General features: G+C 34.7%; 1 protein-coding gene across 1 annotated transcript in view; it reads left to right on the top strand.

Annotated features, from left to right (window-relative positions):
* Positions 1-24,010, top strand: part of LOC129005646 (VWFA and cache domain-containing protein 1-like) — a 53,287-nt gene that overhangs the window by 17,375 nt on the left and 11,902 nt on the right. The window contains exons 9-17 of the mRNA XM_054434606.1: positions 208-447; positions 845-1,000; positions 5,895-6,058; positions 7,877-8,069; positions 15,726-15,972; positions 17,076-17,305; positions 18,464-18,678; positions 19,775-19,990; positions 20,366-20,595. Of these exons, the coding sequence (XP_054290581.1) occupies positions 208-447; positions 845-1,000; positions 5,895-6,058; positions 7,877-8,069; positions 15,726-15,972; positions 17,076-17,305; positions 18,464-18,678; positions 19,775-19,990; positions 20,366-20,595 (1,891 nt within the window). The remainder of the gene's footprint in view (positions 1-207; positions 448-844; positions 1,001-5,894; positions 6,059-7,876; positions 8,070-15,725; positions 15,973-17,075; positions 17,306-18,463; positions 18,679-19,774; positions 19,991-20,365; positions 20,596-24,010) is intronic.

The raw sequence follows: 24,010 nt of genomic DNA, 5'->3' as shown, positions 1-24,010 counted from the left end.
ATCAGTTTTGGCTTTTCAGACAGTAATCGATCAGATACTCTTTTAGATGAATGGACTAAATTCTTTATGAACTAAATGGTTGTTACTTTTTGGGCTTTTTAATTTCTCGTGAGTGTGGAATTTGTAAAACCTACTTAACCTAGGTACTTAAAAATCAACTCAACCAGAGTTTGGTAAGAAACTGATATTTGTCATTGTATTTTAAAGATGGCAAGACAATCCTGTACGAGAAGCACTTCCTGAGTGTGGTTGCTCAACAGAATTTCAGCATGTACAACATCTCCAATGCCAAGTTCCAAGCAGGAGGGATTGTCCAAGGGACTACTGTGTCAGCCAACTCCAGTTCCTACTTAGGAGCTGTGGTCAGAGCTGTATGTTCATCCCCTCATACCCCTGTCAACTCTAAACCAGTCTACTTCTTGCCTGTCTGGGACGTTGCCAAGAAAGGTAATTAACAAACTATGGCTCTTGAATATATTTATATTTATGTATACCACTTGGGAAGATTCGTTACAATACTGGGTTATACAGGATTTGGAATATCAACCACAAGAATGAATTAAAACCAAGAAAATTAATTCAAAAATTACTTTCAAATATAAAAAAAATTATTTACTGACACAAAAATATTGATTGCTTACAGCATTAGCTGGTGTCTTGTCAATTCATTTTAATCGTCTCAATATAATAACATGGTTACAAAATATTTGATTAAACAACAAATACATGCAACTATAATGGTCAACAAATACCTAAATTAATACAAGTAAACAAATTGTATTATTTGATTTTATGTCATTTTTAATGTAGTAAGTACTGTACTATGTCCATCTTCTTGTCGCAGGAGAGCTGATGATAAGCATAGCGCAGTGTGTCAGACATTCTGACGGAACTCTTCTTGGAGTTGTGGGTGTTGACTTCCCTTGGGTGGATTTGATTGAAGACTTTTTATACTACAATGACCATGGGAATTCTTACGCTTTTCTAGTTGATATCAAAGGTGGGTAAAAACTAGCGATGGGTCGGTACCACTTTTTCAACCGATTCCAGTACTGGTTCCTAACCAAAATCGTTACCCGGTTCCGGTACCATCGGTACCTAATTTAAAATTAGGGCTACTTAATTGTTTTATTTTAAAAACAAAATATCCCTATTCCAATTTTTAAAACTGATTATTTTTCATTGGAAGTGTAGTTTGGTTATATTAAGGAATTAAGAAAACTCAGACCTATTTGTACAAAAAACAGTTTGACAACCAAACACATTCAAATAATAATAATATATACTATACCAGAAGTGTTAAATATAGGCCTATTTGTTGAAATGATTCACTGTTAAACCAATAAATTTAACTAAACTGGAATGAAAAGGGGCTCTGGAAATTTGTTAAATTAAGTTCTAGCCTGTTAAGTTCTAGCTAAATATTTAGAAGGAAGTAATTTTGAGTCATTTTGTACGGTACCCATAGCCTGCATTAGGTTAATTTTAGGCTTCATTATTATAGTCCAGTCAATGAATGCTCAAAAGGGGGGTGTAGAGGACATGGAGAGGGGGAATTTTTTTTTCTGCGGGAATGTGTTCGGGGTAGTTAGAAGATAAAAATACCAAAAGTCCCCGCCCCTGGCCCTGCTGCTTCAGCGGGGCTAGGGGGGGAAAGACCCCATTTTTTAGTTTTTTACTTCTACACTGAAAACCGTTCATCGTACGGAAAAAATGTAAATTATAAAAAGAAAGATGATGAAATTCTCTACAAGAATGGTCATATTCATTTCTTCCGTATATGCATTGGTTTAAAAGATATTCTCAAAATAATATCAAAATTCTTAAATAAATTGATTTTCACGCGTTTTTTTGTCAAATAAGTTTATATAATCCATTAGCCTGTTGTTGTTTCACATCAATCAGGATAGAAAACAGGTTTTCGAACACTAACCTATATAATATAATATATCAATCGTATATATTGTGTTAAAAATAGTTTATATAAATTTAAATAAGTATGTATATTTGTCATGGAAACAAGTAATTTTGGCATAATTATTACACTAAAAATTTAAAAGATTGTGTTTGTAGCTATATTTGTCCAGGTTTATTTATAACAATTACCGAAACCAATATTATTCATTCATTGTTCATGGTCTGGCTCACTTGGGACGAGAGGGTCCGACTTCTGTCCCAAAAACTGGTGCCATCTGGAACTGAAAACCACCATCTGATCTAGGACATCTCCATCATTCAATTCTTGTTTATTAGACTCAATATTGGCTATCGAAGTGAGAATTCGGTGCAGGCCTGTATATTCTTCATCTTCCTCATTCATCAGAATGGGCATTTCATGTAAAAAGTTCCCTTAGCAGTTCTGGCATAACGGAGAACAATTATTTGACATTTTCTTGCATGCACAAGTTGCACATCTGGCACTGTTATAATCTTTAGTACATTTGCAAAATACTTGATTAACTGTTCCTGGTTACTATAATATCGGTGCCTCTGTTCAAATGAATATCTACTGTTCAGTGGCGGTCCCTTAGTGGGGGGGAGGTATATATCCTCTCCGAAATATTTTATTAGCTAACAAAAATACTATTAGCTTAAAGATATTTTAGAGCTCAAATGAATATAAAAATACGTTATTGTGCTTCAAATTCCACATTTTTTCCGGGGGGGGGTTAACCACCGGAGGCCCCCCCGGAAATTAAATCCTGGGACCACCACTACTACTTTTGTTTTATTACTCTGAGCTACTACTGACTTTTTTCAATCTGTAGCGTCTTTCTTGGTCTGCCATCTTTGTGTTGTTTTCTGCTATATCCGTCAAAAACAACAATGCATTACCTTACAAGGTAATATGTATCCACGTACCTCACTTATCCATCACATATCGCACTCAAGATCCCCTTTGCCAAATAACCTTATGCGTGAGAATCGTTAACAATCCTTTAAATCTTGATAACTTTTTTAACTTATACAAATACACAGAAAGAATATACAGGCCTACACCGAATTCTCACTTCAATAGCCAATATTGAGTCTAATAAACAAGAATTGAATGATGGAGATGTCCTAGATGGTGGTTTTCAGTTCCAGATGGCACCAGTTTTTGGGACAGAAGTCGGACCCTCTCGTTCCAAGTGAGCCAGACCATGAACAATAATATTGGTTTCGGTAATTGTTATGAATAAACCTGGACAAATATAGCTACAAACATAATCTTTTTAATTTTTAGTGTAATAATTATGCCAAAATTACTTGTTTCCTTGACAAGTATACATGACTTATTTAAATTTATATAAACTATTTTTAACACAATATATACGATTGATATATTATATTATATAGGTTAGTGTTCGAAAACCTGTTTTCTATCCTGATTGATGTGAAACAACAACAGGCTAATGGATTATACAAACTTATTTGATAAAAAAACGTGTGAAAAATTAATTTATTTAAGAATTTTTATATTAAATTGAGAATATCTTTTAAACCAATGCATATACGGAAGAAATGAATATGACCATTCTTGTAGAGAATTTCATCATCTTTCTTTTTATAATTTACATTTTTTCCGTACGATGAACGGTTTTCAGTGTAGAAGTAAAAAACTAAAAAATGGGGTCTTTCCCCCCCTCCCCCCGCTGAAGCAGCAGGGCCAGGGGCGGGGACTTTTGGTATTTTTATCTTCTAACTACCCCGAACACATTCCCGCAGAAAAAAAATTTCCCCCTCTCCATGTCCTCTACAATCCCTTTATTGACTGGACTATTAAGGTAAATTTAACATAAAAGTATTTATGGAAAGGACGTTTTGAACAAAACTTTTTAGAAAATAGGCCTAAGTACATATTCACTTGAGGTTACAGTTTAAAGTGAAGCAAACAACAGATTTGCGAAATAAAATATATCATTCAATACTGTAGGCTTATCTCTAGAGGTGGGGGTCTAAAAGCACTTTTAACCAAAACCCACAATGGTAGGCCTACAAAAAAAACATCACAGTCACCAAATCAAGCCTTTGTTAAATCTTTTTCCCAACAAGCCTACACTTTAACTGTAACCTCAGAATAAGTACTTAGGCCTATTTTCAATCTAATGACAATGTTTGTCTAATTTTTAAAGTTTTTAAGTTGTTATTTTAAATATTTAAGTTTGTATATCTTAACCAAACTCAAATCAATTACCTACTAAAGTATCACGATTACTCAATGTTTCCATTAGGGATGGACGAGATTGAATTTTTAGTTCGAGACGAGACGAGATTTTTTATTTCTCATAAAATTTCGAGACGAGATCGAGACGGGATTTCCCTTCACATACACAACGGGAAATGCACGTTCAAAATTTTTACCTGATTTTGTAACATTGTTAGATGACTGTTTAAATACAAAAATAATGATAATATGCAAGAATATTTACAATCTTTTATTAAAAAACATCAGCATAACATTTTTTTATTAATCACGCCTAACTTATTAAAAATGCCTACGATTAGGAAACATAGTGATATCAGTTAGGATAGAGTTCAACTTATCCTAAAATAAAATAAATCATAAAATAAAAGCAATATTAATTTTTATAAAAAATAGTTACTTGTTTTGACTTTTTATAGTAATACAGTAGAGTCCCGCAAACTCGGCGTAATGTGGACTGGAAGGGTGCCGAGTTTGTGAAATGCCGGGTTATCGGGAACTAGGGTTAAAAATAAGAACAATACAATTGGTAAGCTAATTAACTACCTCTTTTATTTATATTTATATTACAAGTCAGTATTAAGTCATCAGGTATAGTAAAAAAATCATTTGTACGAGCTGAGAATGATTTGACTTTAGCTGGCTTGAGTCCATGTTTAACTCGGACTCAAAAAATCACTAATTTTCTGAGCCAGATGATGGCCGAGTTATCCAGACTGCCGGGTTATCGAGTGGCGAGTTTGCGGGACTCTACTGTAAAACATTCCTCACACTGCTTACACTTAACAAAACTTCTCAAATGTTATTAAAGTAATATTATTAAAATAATTAGAGTAATATTTACATTTATAGAATTAATTAAATAAGAACGCCTTCGCAAAGGAAACACAACTACAACACGCTCCTGTATTGCGGGTATTGCATTGACTTTCTGCAGGCGTTTTTAATTTTTTTTAAATTTTTTTTTTTTTTAATTCTCGTCTTGATCAAAATCTCGGCCAAAAAGAAATCTCGTCTCGTGTAACGAGATTTAAAATTTCCCGAAATTTTGAGACTTGACCATCCCTACTCAATATGTTTGCGCCTGTATTAATTTGAGTACTCGTTCACATTATAAAATATGTTCCCATACCACGTAATCGCGCAACACACACACATTAATGTTATCAGTGATAAGTTATCATCGTCAGCTTGGCTAACGTAATGTTTGACGAGCGCCAGCTTGTATTCATTGCCCGTGCCTGAGCGAGCAGTTGTAGCGTAGCAGTGTGGGTCACGTGGTCGGTGGGGAAGCGAGACATAGAGAGAAGGAATGTGTCAGTGAGAGCGATGCAGAGTAGGCCGCGGGGCGAGGGGGGAATTTGCGAGAGAGAGTGCAGATAGAAAAAAAATCCTACTATCACGCGCCTACCGGCAGCTCACATCAACTACTTGCTCCCGAGACCTGGCTCCCATCCCATAAGGATGGGATGTCTTCTGTAGGTATATATAGTCAAAGATATTAACTAATACATGAACAGTTAAAGTAGTTGCCTACCCTCTGTGAGAGAAAATGTTTATCTTATTTTCGATTAATTTAAGGTAGCAATATTATTTATTTTTTATTTTAAATTTGTGTACAATAGCTGCAGTTTGTTTGTATGTTGCATTAATTAATCTAGTAACAAAAGTAAATAATGTTATTATCATAAAACATGTTCTTTTACAGGATATGCTCTTGCTCACCCTCTGCTAAAGCCTCCTTCCAACTATCTTTTTGAGCAACCTATTGCCCAAGACATTGGTAACTTTGAAATCAATAAATTGTTTGGGAAGGTCAGGAGTGTCATCTTCCATAACATTAGTGGAACATGGAAACTCAACAAAGAACAGGTAATGTCTTAGATGAAGTATACAAATATTGTGTTTGGTCTCTATCTGTTCTTCTACTTATGCAATTATCTTCTCAAACACATAAAAAATAATTAACTGACAGAATAAGAACAAAAATTACAGCCTGGTTACAAAACATAAATACACTAAAAAATAATACTTAAACACACACCTACACTTTACCAGCAGACAATTATTCCCCGGTTCCATCTTCTACAACTACACTTGACCAGGCAAGCGAGACAGAGACTTGTCACTCCTCTACACCAAAGGGTCACCACCTGGAGAGCTATGCTGCTTTTCATGACTGCCCGCCCATATCACCAGCGATAAGTGGTCAACAAAGTGAGAGTGGTAAAAAGCTGAGCATTAGGCTAATGCAAGTTAATGTATGTTGATGTTACACAGTTAGTTTTACTCTAAGATGAATTTGGAATGTTGTTGTGTTAAATTACTTGATAACAATGTTACTATTTTAAGTATTTACAGATCTCCAAATGGTGATGTTGATATTTTCCTGACTAAATTTGAATATGCAAAAAAAAAAAAAAAAAAAAAAACTAAAAGATGATCAAAAACTCCCTATTATTGCTGGTGATTTCAACATTGAAATAGGTATTGGATGTGAAAATAATACAGTTTCCCTTAGATTGTTAAACCTTCTACGAAATTTTAATCTCTTTCCTTCAGATAATCAACCAACTCGCAATAACTTCTGTATAGATAATAATAATTATCAATTTTAACATGTTCACTGCGGCTGCTTGATGGCTGACTGCTGCCGGTGGCGCAAACATCTAGTGCGCTGCTTGGACGAGTGCGCGAAAACGTTTAAATTTAGTTTCATCCATATGAGAGGCATATGCTACGTCCCAGTCGTTGTGGACGTAGATTTACAAGAACCCAACAGATAGCAGCACTAAACAATACTGCTAGCAGGGGTGAATTACCCGGATACACCATAAAAATGTTTCAATAAAGCGGCCAAGCACAACTTTGAGGTTAGAATCCTTCCACAATGCTACAGTACATTTATTAACATTATTCTACTGCATGTCATTAGATCCAAGCCTAAATCCCAGACTACAATAAATTTGTAACCGTCTCTACCACCAATAAAATAGTCTGATCAGAAAACGATACAAGATTGAAGTATATCACTGGCACAAGAAGCGGCAAGCGAAAGAATGTCTCACAGCAGTGGCTAACCTGGCAGTGGATGTAAACAGCGCTTTGACTAGTATACTCGTCGTGCGCCACTGGAAAGCGATAGCAGTGACGAGATTACTCGTCATCTGTAATGAACGTGTTAATAGGAATCTGTTTGACAACATCACATTGGGAGATCACTGTTTTTCTGATCATTTACCACTTTTATTTAATATAATGTATTCTGCCACCAACTCTGTGAGAAGTAAAATACAACCTGGCAGTACATATATTAGATTACAAAAAAAAAAAATGCAAATGTTTTCTCAAATGCATCTCTTAAAATAAGTTGAAATAAAGCTTTTATTTTCATGAAAGTGGCTATTTAAATTTAGATATATTGTACTGTAAACACTGAATCGCCTTGTAACTATATATAACAAATGACGTGTCCTATTTCTTTTATAAAGATCAATGGAAATAAATATTTCTTGTTCTTATACTATACTATAATCCAAGAATATATGAATAAAGATTACTGTCTGCCGTCTACACAAATTAAAAAGGAGAATTATTTTTGTTTGATATTTATTCAGCTTTTTCAAAACTGATCCAAAACTCCGATGTATGTAACAAGTCTGTGGTTTATATCATTAGTCTGATGTGCAGGTGGCGTATAGTTGGCAACATCTATCTGCAGCTCCGTACATTGTGATACTAAGAAGCAGCAGTCCTCGTCACACTATCCGCTGGTCCTCAGCTGCACCACCCCCAGTCCAAGTGTCACTGGCCTACCATAGGCTAGATCTGGCACCTGTACCTCCCAGACTCTGTCGAAGCTTCAGACAACTGGCTTCCCAAGGTAATATATTCAACAGCATACTTGGGCATATTTGAAATGCGGTTAAAATTATTTTTCTAATTTCCAAGGAAGATTCGTAAGGTTCTTAAACAGGTCAGTTGGTAAACTTAAGGAATCAAATTAGTTTGAGTAGACATATATATAACCCTGCATAAGATCCTCATTGAAATATTATAATTTGTTTTCATAATATTCAGGCAGGTATGCTCGGGTAACATGATTTCTACAATGAACAGGGTTGTCAGCGGCCGGGAATTCCGGGAAAATCGGGAATTATGCGTGAATTTTAACAGCCGTGAAAAAACCGGGAAATATGCGTGAAAATCGTATTATTCAGTGAAGTTAATTGATATCGTTATTACAGTTTTTTCAAGTAATTTTAATAGTTATAAACCGTTTTGCAATACTTTCTTGATTGATTTTATAGTGAACCAAAATTTACGGTTTACTGGCGAGTGGCGATGGTTCGGAAGAAGCAGAGGGTAAGTTGGATGTACACTACCTACCACCATGAATAGGCCTACGCGGGAAGCCGACGCCGCCGGTCGCCGGAAGCAGACTACATTGTGCTGAACTGCAACTGACTTCCATCCAACTTAGTGTTAAGATTTATTTGATTCTGATATTATCTGGTGATACAGTACCTATTTTCAGCGATTATAGCCAAAAAGCCTTTAAAATAAATGTGTAGTAGTAGGCCTACAAGTTATTTTCCAACCCATTCCAAAAACTACAAATATTCCTAAAATTAAACGGCAATCCAGCCGGTGCTCAGGAAGCCTGAAAACGTCTTAAAGTCTTTTTTATTCTTATTCAATTATTATAATTATATCTCACACAAGACTAACAAATTAAAAAAACAAGGTCAGGAGTTGAGTCATAGTTATATACTGTAGAAATGTGGAGAGGCTAGGCATGTTGGTATGGATTAGGCATTCCCTGGAATGTAAGTCGTGTAAGCGGAGATGGACTGTCTTAACTTCTGGCATGTTTAATGCATATCAATATAAACAAGGGCAGAGTGATGTCATAGCTGTACTGTAACTTCTGGTATGTGTTTTTGCATATCAATATAAACAAGGGCAGAGTGATGTCATAGCTGTACTGTAACTTCTGGCATGTTTAATGCATATCAATATAAACAAGGGCAGAGTGATGTCATAGCTGTACTGTAACTTCTGGTATGTGTTTTTGCATATCAATATAAACAAGGGCAGAGTGATGTCATAGCTGTACTGTAACTTCTGGTATGTGTTTTTGCATATCAATATAAACAAGGGCAGAATGATGTCATAACTATGACACTGTAACTTCTGGCATGTTTAATGCATATCAATATAAACAAGGGCAGAGTGATGTCATAGCTGTACTGTAACTTCTGGCATGTTTAATGCATATCAATATAAACAAGGGCAGAGTGATGTCATAGCTGTACTGTAACTTCTGGTATGTGTTTTTGCATATCAATAAACAAGGGCAGAATGATGTCATAACTATGACACTGTAACTTCTGGTATGTGTTTTTGCATATCAATATAAACAAGGGCAAAATTTTATCATCATAGCTATGTAGGCCTACTGTAGGAATGTCGAGAGGTCAGGACAGCTGGTATTGGCATGGCATTGCAAATAATTTGCAAGAAAACTGATTAACATATTACATTTCTTTGTAATGACGCATACCAAACTAGAAAACAAAGTCTGTATCGTATGTAAATACTGTCTCTAGTAGGCCTAATGTAACAAATGTTGTTTATCAAAATATTGTTGTTGTTGTTTGTTCATATCTAAGTTTTATTTTTGTTATAACTAAACCGACATAAATTTATTTTGTTTTGCAAACTTACATGTATAAGTTTATTCTGCAAAATGTTTAACTATGTTAATTTTCAACCTCAATTTTTAATGTGTGCCGAGTGAATTTTAAGAGTTAATGGATTTTAAGAACTACCTAATAAACGTATATGTTTAACGTCTGTGTTGTCTTTATTATTTACCAAAATCCGTAATTATAACTGAATTTGTTTTTACATACATCATTCGGACCTGGGTAAATTTAAGACAATCAACACAAGTTATTATTTGTCTCGTTAAACTCTGCCTTTTGAGATAGCTGTGCACAATGTGAGGTTAGGACCTACCTCTACCATTGACTTCGAATAGCATCAAGTTTATACTTTTATCTTATCTTATTGTTTTTTTTATGTTATAATAATAATTTGAAAATAGTTTGTAACATTTTAACGTATTTGTGCACAAACTCTTTTATTAAATTAACTCTACCGTGTTTCGGCTTAACCGCGCAGCTCTTGTGTACTACTGTCTACTAGCCGTTCGCAAAATGTTCGGCATTTGTTTACTTCTTGTCAATTGACCTTGACATCGGCACAAACCTCAGCAACTTCTTTTCATAATCCATCATTGATTGGCACGCGTTTCGATCGATGTGCAGCTTGTTTCGAATTGAATGCTCTGTAATACAACTTAATAGTAACCTTTTATAAGCATTATTAAACAATTATTACACACAAGTAAGAATAGTGGCCTTTATTTGAGTTTGAAACTGATCAAATGACTACTGTCGGGGAAATAAATATGTGCACTCGAGTTTGAGCCTAAATATCTCTGAGATTAATTATCCGATTTTGTTGAATCAAAAATTAAATATAAGCTGGTTTATACACTTACGCTGGTTACACTTTGCGTGGTAACAATTAAAAAAAATTCCGTTTACCAGAAAAATGTATATAGTTGAAAGATCGTAAAAAGTACCGGTTTTTAAGAATCTCTGCACTAACACTGAAGTTTAAAATTTAATTGTAAACAAACCACTGAGCCAATCTTTCTGAAATTTCTAAGGCTTATTGGTAGGTTTATTGTTAACATTTCCATGCATTTTAAAATTTTTACTCACAATAGTTTTTATGCTGCTGTTAATTTTTAAAACGTATGCTAACATCGTTAATAAGACGCTAAAAATTTCGTTCAAAATACCATCGTGTTTGTCGTGACACAAGAAATAACACCAATATGACAGATTTATAATGCGAACAAAGGTGTTTTTTAAACAGATTTATATTTGTAAACAAAAATTTCTCGCGCGACTGGCAGCTATTATAATAACAGCCTGGTGTTGTAGGCCTACGATATTTCCCAGCCGGGCGGGAGCGCATGCGAATCTGCGACGTTGCCGATGTGAACCTGTTCGCATAAAAACACCTTTATTTGCATTATAAATCTGTCATATTGGTGTTATTTCTTGTGTCACGACAAACACGATGGTATTTTGAACGAAATTATTAGCGTCTTATTAACGATGTTAGCATACGTTTAAAAAATTAACAGCAGCATAAACACTATTGTGAGTAAAAATTTTAAAATGCATGGAAATGTTAACAATAAACCTACCAATAAGCCATAAAAATTTCAGAAAGATTGGCTCAGTGGTTTGTTTACAATTAAATTTTAAACTTCAGTGTTAGTGCAGAGATTCTTAAAAACCGGTACCTACTTTTTAGGATCTTTCAACTATATAAATTCTTCTGGCAAACGGAAATTTTTTTAATTGTTACCACGTAAAATGTATTTAAACCAGCTTATATTTAATTTTTGTTTCAACAAAATCGGATAATTCATCTCAGAGATATTTAGGCTCAATCTCGAGTGCACATATTTATTTACCCGACAGTAGTCAACTGTACTAGCTTGATCAATTAATGTTTAAGGTTATAGAGTTTATAACCTCTGATAATTCTGAACAAATTATTAGCCAAATATAGTAGGGATGGACGAGATTGGATTTTTAGTTCGAGACGAGACGAGAGGAGATTTTTTATTTCTCATTAAATTTCGAGACGAGATCGAGACGAGATTTCTCTTCTCATACACAACGGGAAATGCACGTTCGAAATTTTTACCTGATTTTGTAACATTGTTAGATGACTGTTTAAATACTAAAATAATGATAATAGGCAAGAATATTTACAATCTTTCATTAAATAACATCAGCATAACATTTTTTTATTAATCACGCCTAACTTATTAAAAATGCCTACGATTAGGAAACATGGTGATATCAGTTAGGATAGAGTTCAACTTATCCTAAAATAAAATAAATCATAAAATAAGAGCAATATTAATTTTTATAAAATAGTTACTTGTTTTGACTTTTTTTATCGTAATAAAACATTCCTCACACTGCTTACACTTAACAAAACTTCTCAAATGTTATTAAAGTAATATTATTAAAATAATGAAAGTAATATTTACATTAAAAGAATTAAAGTAATATTTACATTAAAAGAATTAATTAAATAAGAACGCCTTCGAAAAGGAAACGCAACTACAACACGCTCCTGTATTGCGGGTATTGCATTGACTTTCTGCAGGCGTTTTTAATTTTTTTATTTTTATTTCTCGTCTCGATAACAATCTCGGCCAAAAAGTAATCTCGTCTCGTGTAACGAGATTGAAAATTTCCCGAAAATTTCCCGAAATTTCGAGACTTGACCATCCCTAAAATATAGTATTATGAGTGGATGTTATCAAGATGGCACCCATAATGACCCACCGCGCTGTAGTGTAACTTGTGTTGTGCCGTTCTTATAAGTATAATAGACGCCGGGAATTCCGTACTTTGTAGCCGGGAAAACCGGGAAAAATGCGTGAATTTTGTTTATAGATCCTGCTGACAACCCTGAATGAACATAATTTCTGCCGCACTATTAGACATAGACATAGACATATTTTATTTGCACATAACATTCTTTACATGTGTTGGTACATACAGAATAGGTGCATTGTCAGAGTTAAATTATCATCATCTATGGCTCATGTTGAGCAAGGTAGGAGTTTGGATTTCTCTAATTTTCTAAATAATGCTAATCGTTCTAGAAATAAATTTTCGTGGAAATTGGTAACAGAGAATGATATGAAAAAAATAATAAGATCTCTTAATCCATTAAACAGTGAAGATGCTTACGGTTTTTCAAACAAAATTGTAAAATTCATAGCTTCTTACGTTATGGAACCACTGATTCATCTTATTAATATGGTGTTTTCTACTTCAACCTTTCCAAATTGCTTAAAAATCAGTAAAACAATCCCTCTTTATAAGAAGGGAGATAAATTTCTTATTTCAAATTATAGACCAATTTCAATGGTTCCGGTGTTATCAAAAATAGTTGAATCCTGTGCTAAAGCCCAGATCTTTGATTTTCTTAACTTAAATAATATTTTAAACAATAACCAATTTGGTTTCAGACCGGGCCGTTCAACTACTTTGGCTATAGAATCGGTGGTGTCTGATATTTTGGATGGTTTTGAATCTGGTGGTTATCTTAGTGTGGCACTTTTAGACCTCAGTAAGGCCTTCGATTCGGTCTTACATACAATTCTTTTGCAGAAATTAGAATTTTATGGAATAATGGAGCACGAACTAATTTTTTTAAAATCATACCTCTGTGGAAGACTACAATTTGTTAATTTAGGAAAACATAGGTCAAATTTTAAGGAGGTCCTTGCTGGGGTTCCTCAAGGGTCGGTACTGGGTCCGGTTTTGTTTATTCTCTATATTAATGATTTGCCAAACTCCATACCTTACAAAACAATTTTATATGCTGACGACACAACCTTCATCTCATCAGCTGACAACTTTTACTCTGCTAACCAAAGTATAGAAAACGCCATTGAATTGGGTAAGCTATGGTTTGAAAGTAATTTTCTGGAAATAAATCATGATAAAACAGAAAAAATTTGTTTTACTTTGCGTAATCTTGAAGCAGACAATGCAGTTTCTGTCAAACTACTCGGAATATCCATAGACTCTAAACTCACTTGGGAAATACATACCAATAATATCATTTCAAAATTGTCAAGAGTATGTTGTTTGATAAGAAAACTTAAAAATTGTGTTTCTAAACCAACACTTCTAATTGTTTACCACAGTTTATTTCACTCACACTTGCTGTATGGCAATATACTGTGGGGTAATAGCTCAGGAGCTCACCGGGTCTTTACATGGCAAAAGAAGGCTCTCAGAATTATGTTTGAAATTCCGGATAGGGTTAGTTGCAAAGCATTTTTTGCTGAAAATAAAATCATGACACTCTCTAATATTTTCATTTTTTACAATTTAGTTTCCGTGAAAGAGAATCTGAATAAATTTGTTCCTTGCAACTCAATCCATGGGTATATCACCAGACAATCAAAAGATTTATATATTCCTCAAGCCAGGCTATCAAAATTTATCAAAAGTTATAAATATTTGCAAATAAAACTATTTAATAAACTTCCAATATATTTTAGAAATCAGGAAAGTATTCATTTGTATAGGTCAAAATTATCAGATTGGCTTACAAGTCGTGCTTTTTATTCAGTTGAGGAGTTTTTGCAGAATGTAGATTTTTCAACGCTTAAATGTGAGGCCAAGCAGTCTTGATGATTCTTTGTTCTTGTTATGGTCTTTTCCCTGTTAATTTAAAAGTTTTTATTATTACTGATGCTTTTTCCTTTTAAGATTCTTTTAACTTTATTTTAACATTTTCTGTAGAATATTTAATATTTTCTATAACATATGTAACAAAACATGTTGACCTTGTCTATTGTAATGTTTATATTACCAAACGACAATAAAGATTTATTATTATTATTATTATTATTATTATTATTATTATTATCAGAATATAAAAAATAAAATAGTAATGAATAAGATAATGTAAATTAACAAAATTGAATGATAAAACTATTCTAAACTAAAGGGGTATTATGAAAATCTGTAATTAAATAAAAGGCTCTGTCAATTAAAAGTTCACCTATTTTATCTTTAAAATTATTTTCACTTAACAATTTATAGTTTGCAGGGAGCACATGTACAGTCTCAGCCCAGCATATAGCGGACTTTTTTCATAAAGTTTTAAACGGTGCCTTGGAAATCTAAAAATGTTTTCATTTTGATTATTATATCTATGGCTGATTTTAATTGATTCTAGGAGGTCGTATTTAGCTGAATGAATGTAGTTTAATGATTCCAAAATGTACAGTCCTGTTAGGGTGTGGATTTTTAAATTTTGAAAAAGTTTTTTGCATGAACTACGTGGATTCCATCCTTTCTGCTTTACAAGTCTCTTGTAGTCACTTCATTGTCATGTTTTCTACTTGGACGGAGGTTGTTTTAAGTGTAAAAGTTGGCCTGTCTCTTCTATTCATGCTTCTTGCTATCCGCAATGTCTATACTTAATGATCATTTGTAAAAAAAATAATGGTCCTTGCATAAAAATACCTAAAACTATAAATTTTTCATAGTTTAACTTTTTTACGCTATTGCGAACAAGGCAAACTAATCAATACCTAGTTATATCTATTGCCATTAAGTACAAAAAAGTAGTACAGTAGTCCTTGTCAAGTTATAATGCAATTGCACCTTCCAGTAGGAATATTCAAACAGTAAAGATCAAGTTCTATTTATTACCATTGGATACAAATAAGTAGTACAGTAGGCCTTATGAAGTTATAATGCAACTGCACCAAGAGATTTCTGCAATGGTAGGGTAATTGAAACTCTAAAGTTCTATAAAGATTATATTGTCTAGGTTTTATGTATCAGTAAAACTAAAAATATGTTTTAATAATGTTTTTGAATTGTGTTGTGTTTTACAGATACTGCGAGCCTGTTTCTGAGCTCGTGGTGTTTCCAGTCACCTTACAAGTACCTGATGTCTGAACAGAATGTATCTCAGCTGAGTGTACAGAGCTACATGGCATACCTTAAGGATACAACCTCCCTCCTGGCCAACCCCGGCCTTCGACCTGAGGTGCGGCCTGAACTCATCTCTGCTGTTCCCATCATCGCTTACTGGAAAAAATTCTACATCAGCAGCAGTCTCACCAAATACATCATTCGCAAGTAAGATTGTTTTATACTGATAATCAAGTGTGGTAATACAGGCTGTCCACCAATGGGAAAACAGGAAAATCCGGGAATTATGCGTGATTTTTCGAAACCTGGAACTATGCATAAATTTTTTTTTCTACTGGGAATTTTTTAGGGATGGATGGGTCCCAAAATTTTCGGGAAAAAAATATTCCCGATTTTCGGGACGGGATTACATTTTATTCGGGAAATTTTCGGGACGGGATTTGGTCCGATCGTTGGCGATTTTGCCGCTTCGCGAGCGACGATGACGCCGCTACCGCGAGAGATGTTCACGATAGTTCCGCAAACGTAGAAAGCAAAGTCATTTCGACGATCGCGCCGTGACCGCGGAATCATACCGACGATCGCACCGTGACAGCGGAGTCATATCGACGATCACGCCGTTACCGTGAGTCATACCAACGATCGCGGAGTCATACCAACGATCGCGCTGTGACCGCGGAGTCATACCGACGTTCGTGCCGTGACCGTGAGTCATACCGACGATGGTGACCGCGAGTCATACCGACGATCACCCCGTGACCGCGAGTCATTTTGACGATAGCAATGTGACCGCAAGTCACAAGTTTCTATAGGTACCTGTAAATTGTTACCCATTTTTTTGTTTTTATAGATAGTGCCACAAACGGTAAAAATTAATTTTCTTTTTTGGTAACTGAAATACTCAAGACTTTCTTTTTACTCACAGGAAAAAATTCCGTCCCGTCCCGTCCGAAAATTGGGAAGGAATTAAAAATCCCGTCTTGTCCCGTCCCGAACTAACAATTCAATCCCGTCCATCCCTAGAATTTTTAATTTGCCATTGTACACAGCGACGTTTCTGTGACCATGGGAGACAAAAATATAGGCTACTATAAAAATGTTAATTGAATTTCATTGAGTGCAAACCTTCTCTGCTGATAAGCTCTCAACTCGACAGGTCGGTATCACCTCAGCCGGTCACTCACGAACATATCGATCGCTCCCGAATACACTTATATTTCTTGTAGTTTCTGTGGACCGATGCCGTATTATTGAAAGTGTTAAACCATTGAATACTGGCTGGTTAATGGTATGTTTGTTGATTGTTACAGGTACATTGTGACTGGTAGTGGTGCTGTGATGATGTATCCTGGTGGAGTAGTAGATCACAGAGTAGATGTACTTCGCCACTCGTGGTACCACAGAGCCACTCAGACCCCAGGCCTTGTAACTGTTACTCCTCCATACTTGGACTCTGCTGGAGCTGGCTACGTCATCACTCTCAGCATTGCTATTGGAAAAGACCCACTCAAGTTTGTTTTGGCTATTGACTTTACTCTCGGTAAGTTAGTAAAATTCTTCAGTAATATTATAAACCTATAAAATATTGTGCCATTTTATCCACAGATAAACTCTACTATTTGGTTTTATTAAAGTCCTTACCAGTACTGTCCTACTTTAGTCCTTATCCTTAGGCGTTATATTTGGCTAACCTTTTTTTATCTCTTTCTCAATCTAAATTTATTTCACTTAGAACCATTATATTTTTGAAAAAGAATATAGGAATATATAAGAATATAGAATCAGAATGTATATAAGAAATATACATAGCAAACCAAATTACACGAGCACTCTATTGTAAAATCTGGATGGAATAATGTAATCCAAGTATAGTTGTAGTTTTTGCAGTATTTACCAAATTATATATTAATGATATTAATTTTGTGTCTCAAGACTGTGTAAAATGACAAATTATTAAATGGTTTTTGCGTAGTAGTTAAATTATTCTGACAACACCATCAAAATGGATTCTTTTGTGAGCCTGACGATGGCAGAGCTTTAAATAACCAACAAAACATATATAGCAAGTTTTTTTACACAATACCCACATGTTAAGGATTGTCTGACGAGGTATGATTTGTTATTTATTAAGACAAAACATACCCCAAGTCTGAACAATTGGCAAAGCTGTAATGTTAGCTTAACATATTTTCAATTTCAATTTTCAATTTCTTTATTCATTGAGAAGTATACACAATACAGCATTTGAATAGTGTCAAAGATAACAATTATTAAAATAAAAATACAGATTAAAAAAGATAAACTATTAGGAGAGTTAAGAGTTAACTTAGTTATTTTATCATATTTAAAATTGGTCATAGCTGTAACTAATATAGTAGCTGTCATTTTTACGGGTTTAAAAAAGAAAGTTATATTTTATAAAAATTCCTTCTTATAGATAGATCTTTAAAATTAAATTACTGTGACACCTTTCAGATGACTTGTGTAATCAAAATGTTAAAACCATAGACCTAGACGGTAAAATATGTTTTATATCTATGGATACCAAATTAGTTTTGATTCCTGTCAGGTTTTTTTTGCCCACATAGCGAGTATGCCATGTTGTCAGCCCGATTCAGATAAATCCAATCTGAAGTCAAATAAATCTGACCCACAGACCCTTGCTTCTTAGTTTACAGTTTTGTGTTTTGTTGCACAGGAGCATTATACCACCTGATGGTAGAATCAATACCGTCGTGCTCTGCACCTTTGGACACAGTCCCAGGCAATGTCAAGTGTTTTCTGATGGATGATAGAGGCTACCTCATCACCCACCCTAGTCTCATTGACCCCCAGACTAAGGGAGCGGCAGATGAACAACACCATGTGACGCATCGCGAGTCTCTACTTGCCAACGATCTGCTCAATCACAAGGTTTGTCACTACTACTGCCGCACCACATTTTTTGTAATATTGTCAGATTTTGCTCGTGCCTCAAAGACAATAGTAATTAATAATGAAAATAATTTCCCCCAGCTTATGTACAAGTCTCTTTTTAAACAGTTTTAAATTATGAGCAGGTATTGCAATATTGTTCTGATTTCTAGTATCTTAAACACTAAAGGCTTGACTTATATTGGAAGGGGAATTTGACAGTCTGAGCAGGTCTGGACGGGCCTGACCGAGTCTGCCGTAAACAACACATGTAGTACTGTCTCCCCTCCAACACTAGTAAAAAATGTCTGTATGAATAAGTCACCTTTAGATGTATTATTTTTATTTTTAGTACAAAATAAATAACCTAAACACGTCGAAATGTTCAGTTTCATCCCTGCATTACGCATCATTAGAAAAATTAGATTCAACTTCAACATCGGCGTAGGGTTAGGCCTGTCTTATATTGGGCCAAAAAGTAGATCCATATTTTATCTGTACTATCTACCTAGTTAAAGAGTTTAGTGAAGTTTTAAATGCTACTGTAACATAAAAATATCATACGCATAGTCCATGTTGATTTTGTAATTTTATAATGAATGGCGAATGTTGACAATCTAAGATAAATCAAAGTATGTAACAAGAGTTCTCATTGGTCGAGAGGCGGTCTAATAACATTAAATCAAAAAGTTCCTCATCCATTTTTCAAACAGTAAACAATAACAAAAAATCTAATCAACAAAAACTAGGGTAAAATTGCTTAACTTAAAAACACAATATTAAAAACAAACTTAATTAACTTCAAAGTTCAATAACAATAAGTGTAATAACTGTATTATCAACAAAAATGCTTGGCTATCAACTCTGCTCGCTGTGTGCACTGTGACTGTGATTGTGGAGTGTGTGTGAGACTGGCTACAGTGTAGGAGCGTCCACCTGGCTTCCGGTTTTTAAGAGTCGGGTCTGGTCTGGTCGGCTGGTAAGAAAAATCTGCTTCCAATGTAGGTCACACTGTACCCACAAGTAGCTTAAATGGTTTTAAAGTATGTTTCCTCTCTTTGAATCAGATAATATATTGATGTAAATCTCCCTGCAGGGGTTGGTAGAGAAGCTGGTGTGTAGTGACTTATCCAGCAACACTGTCCAGAGGTTTTACCAGTTTAACCTGAGTCTGGAAGGAGTAGTAACCAACGTGATATCTGGTGAGCAGTGTGTCCGCTATCAGCTGACTCGACTACCTGGAACCAACACATTCCTGGCCGTAGTGAACACCACGTGTGATTTAGTCACTGCCTTCTGCCCCTGTAATACAGTAAGTAGCTGGTTTTCACATGCTTCTAATGTTTACCGAGACATGAGCCTGACATATAGTGGACATTTCAACTCACTTCATATTGTTTTGGTCCTTTAGCCAAACTGTTAATTCCTTATTTACATTTTTGCTAAGTTCAATTTTAGTAATTTGTTCGTTGTGCAGCAGTCAAGGCCGTATCTTTTTACACTGTATTTTTTAAGTTTTGGTTATGGTTATGGATTTGAGTAGCCTATGTTTATTGTGAACTTTAATAAAGTACAAACACCTTCCTAAGGAGGAGCTCATAGACAGGACTCAGGTTTGACAGGCTCTGAGGCACCAAGTGGGAAGTGCCCATTAGGTTATGCCTAATTCACGTGGTTGTTGTTACAGATTGACAGACATTGCCTCAACTGTAACCGCTTGGAGCAAAGTGAGTGTGAATGCCCATGTGAATGCCCCTTGGAGACGGGCACCTGTGATACCCCCGCAACACAACAACTACCCCCACCATGCCCTCACATATCAGAACCTTCCCTCCACATCCCCACAGCTGTGCTGTCATTGTTACCAACTGTCAAGCCGTGCTTCCCCATAGCCTGTGATCAGTTCACGTCTTACAAGTAAGATTTAATTGATTGTCTAGTTTGTGTAGACGTAATGCTGTTGTGCATAGGCCTACATATTGTCATACTGTCCATTTTATTAGCGGAAAAGTGTCTATAAAAAAAATGAAATTCCTTAACCTTAACAGTGTTGCAGAATAACATAAAAAATAATTGTAATACATCAGATATTTCCTGTACCGAAAGTATCTTTGAAAAAAGAAACTTGGAAAGTATCTCTCTCTTTCAATGGAAATACAGTAGTTTCCTTGTATTGAATGCAATCCTGTTGATTAATCGGACAAGAATACAAAACCAAAATCATGTGTCATGGGTGATGTGAACAGTTAAAAGCAATAACTTACTCAATATTCAAAAATAATTTATATTTCATTTTATTTCATATTGGTAGCCTATTTTATATAGTTTGAAATAAGATACAGTTAACCTCTCTAAACTGACTCTTACGCGACCAGGCCTAGGTCAGATAACCTAAAAGATTGGATAATGTGGACAACTAACATGTATAATAAATGTGGTATTAGTATTATATGAATGGAAAACTTAGTTTCATATTTCAATGCCTAATGCAATGTTTTTGCAAATTTAGGGAGCCCAAAACTTAAAAATTTTTGGAATAAATGTATTCCCAATCATCGGGACCAGATTACATTTTATACTTAATTTTCTTGGGACGTGGTTTGTTCCGATCGCCAACCCGTTCAGTTACTACTCGATTAATGTCGAAGTGTCTATAATCTCTATATTTTATTAACTTGGTTTCAGGTTTGTTCCTACTTGTACCTATACCTAGTATACAATAAATTAACTTATGTTATTCTAATGCCTCTGTGGTCCGTCTTTGTGGCACTGTTTTATAAAAACTAGTGATGGTCGGATCCGGATATCGGACTACCGGATCCGAGCTAGAACCGGCACCGGATCGGATCCAAAAAATTCCGGATCTTGGGCTGGATCCGGTTTTAATGGATCCGATTTTTTCAAATTTTTCCCGATTTTTTTTTTCCTAACACAAAGCTGCCTTTGTCCATGTAAAACCGATTTTTTTACTAACACAAAGGAGTCTGTGTCACTGTACAACCCCCATTCGTTTACTAACACGAAGGAGTCTGTATCACTGTACAACCCCGATTATTTACTAACACAAAGGAGTCTGTATCCATGTAAGAGACCGATTTTTTTACTAACACAAAGGAGTCTGTATCACTGTACAACCCCGATTATTTACTAACACAAAGGAGTCTGTATCCATGTAAGAGACCGATTTTTTTGTCTCTTGTTGCAAATAACTTATATGGCAAGGCAATGACTCAGTGTTTGAAGAAACGAACAAGAGGTTATCCAGTCATAAATAAATTGGATGCTGCATGCAAAAACCACGATATAGCATACTCAAGATCGAACTATAGTAAAACAACACAGATACCCTTTTGGTGGTCGTGCAACTTAGTGCATTTTATGATTTTGAAAATTGTTAGTGTCCCCAAAAAATGAGGGATTATTGGCTCAACTGGAGATTACTCTATATATATAAAAAATATATTAACCTTTAAACATTACCAATTTAATTTTAAACAGTATGATTTAAATTGGCATTCTGTTGATAACGTTTTTTTTTACCCGCCCTTATGTCAGTGTGTATCTGGATCCGGATCCGAAAATCCGAAGATCCGGATCCGAATTTTTTAAGATCCGGATCGGAATCCGGTACCGACATTTTCTTGGATCCACCCATCACTAATAAAAACCTATAATGGGTCAAAATAAAATACATAGGTAACCAAAACTGTTAAGAATCTGTTAAAAAAGATTTCATTTTTGGTCCAATTTAACTTTGAACATCAGTCAAATTATAAAACGCTGCTAGCTAACTTAACCATATATTTAAACCGACCATCACTGCATTAAAAAAAGTAGGGTTCTAAGGCCTGGGTTGTATGTCATGAAACCCTGCCTGTATTACAGGACTTTTAAATTTAAATTTACAATTCTGTAAAATTAAGTTACATAAAATTAATTTTACTCTTGTAAAATGACCTGTAATTTTTACCTGCATTATAAGTTCCTGTATTTGAACTCACAGCGGTTATTAGTTTAATATAGTTTTTAAATTATGTATGGTAGTCAATAGGAATGTTTACTGCTATTGATTGTGTGTGAATTTTTTTATAAAATTCAGTTAGGGCTAAATGCAAAGAAAAATACCACGGCGCAGCAAACCAGTAGATTACATGAATTTCAATTGGTGTGATTGAATTTTTACCTAAATAAGTTAAATATCTCCTTAAACATTATTTTAAATAAATTTGCCAAATTTGATCAAAATATAGCATAAACAAGCAAACTAAACTACACCAGTATTTTCTCCATAGAAGAAAAACACTGGAATTTTCAATATACTGGTTTTTAAACTTGTAATACAGGGATTTTACCCGTATTACAGGGCCTGTAGCTTATATGAAACTGGTCCCTGGTATGGTTACCAGTAGTAAAGTAATATTAGCTTTTACTACATTTTGAAATTATACCTGTCAAAATGTCACAATGACTATTATTCTGCAAACTTGTTGCCATCAAGAATATCTCCTGTGAATAGGGCACGATTGTCAACATATCATGCGTTTGTGGCACCATCGTGATTACGTCTTGTGGTCACAGCGCAAAAACAAAATGGTACAACCCCCAATGTTGTAAAAATTACAGTTCAATAATTATTTCAACTTTTGCAATTTGTACCATAAAATATCATTGTTACCCTTCATCCACCGCTTGCTTGATAAAAGGATGTTCATAAGCTAATGGGAGAAAGTATGTGTCAGTTAAGTTTAAAGTAGGGATGGGCCGATTCCGATTCTCGATACCTCGATACCTTCGATACCAGTGGTATCGAAGAATCGCCGATACTCGATACTTCGCTTCATTGTACTCGATACCGATTCTGAAAAGTGAGGTTAATTATGTTGCTAAACTCAACTGACATTGAAGGTTTTAAAGAGTGGCACATCATAGTTTATTTGAAATACTCTGAAATCAGCTGATATAAATAATTCCAAGTTCAAAAACTAACATTGTAATAGTTTTATAATCCAAAATATAGGCTAGCTTGTCTTTGCATTTCACAACAGTAGCAGTGACAGAATGACAAAAGACAAGTTGTGTCATGTGTGTTCAGTTGACAACAGAACTCTAGTTGCCGCCATGTTGTCAGATCAAAGGCAACGTTGCCAGATGGTACAAGCATTCAATATATACATATAATAAGTCAATGGTACTAATATAACTCGCGTTTTCTAACTCGAAATTGTGGCATAGCTTACAATCTTAAAAGTGTGATATAGCTTATAACTGATTATAACCTATGCCATATTTTCAAGATTATAAGCTATGGGACAAATTCACAATTATAAGCTAT

The sequence above is a fragment of the Macrosteles quadrilineatus genome, unplaced genomic scaffold, assembly GCF_028750875.1.
Source record: "Macrosteles quadrilineatus isolate MER2022 unplaced genomic scaffold, UCM_ALF_1.0 Scaffold_28__1_contigs__length_1566739, whole genome shotgun sequence".
Lineage (NCBI taxonomy): Eukaryota > Metazoa > Arthropoda > Insecta > Hemiptera > Cicadellidae > Macrosteles > Macrosteles quadrilineatus.
Note: the sequence above shows the minus strand (reverse complement) of the source record. Positions and strands in the feature narration are given on the sequence as shown.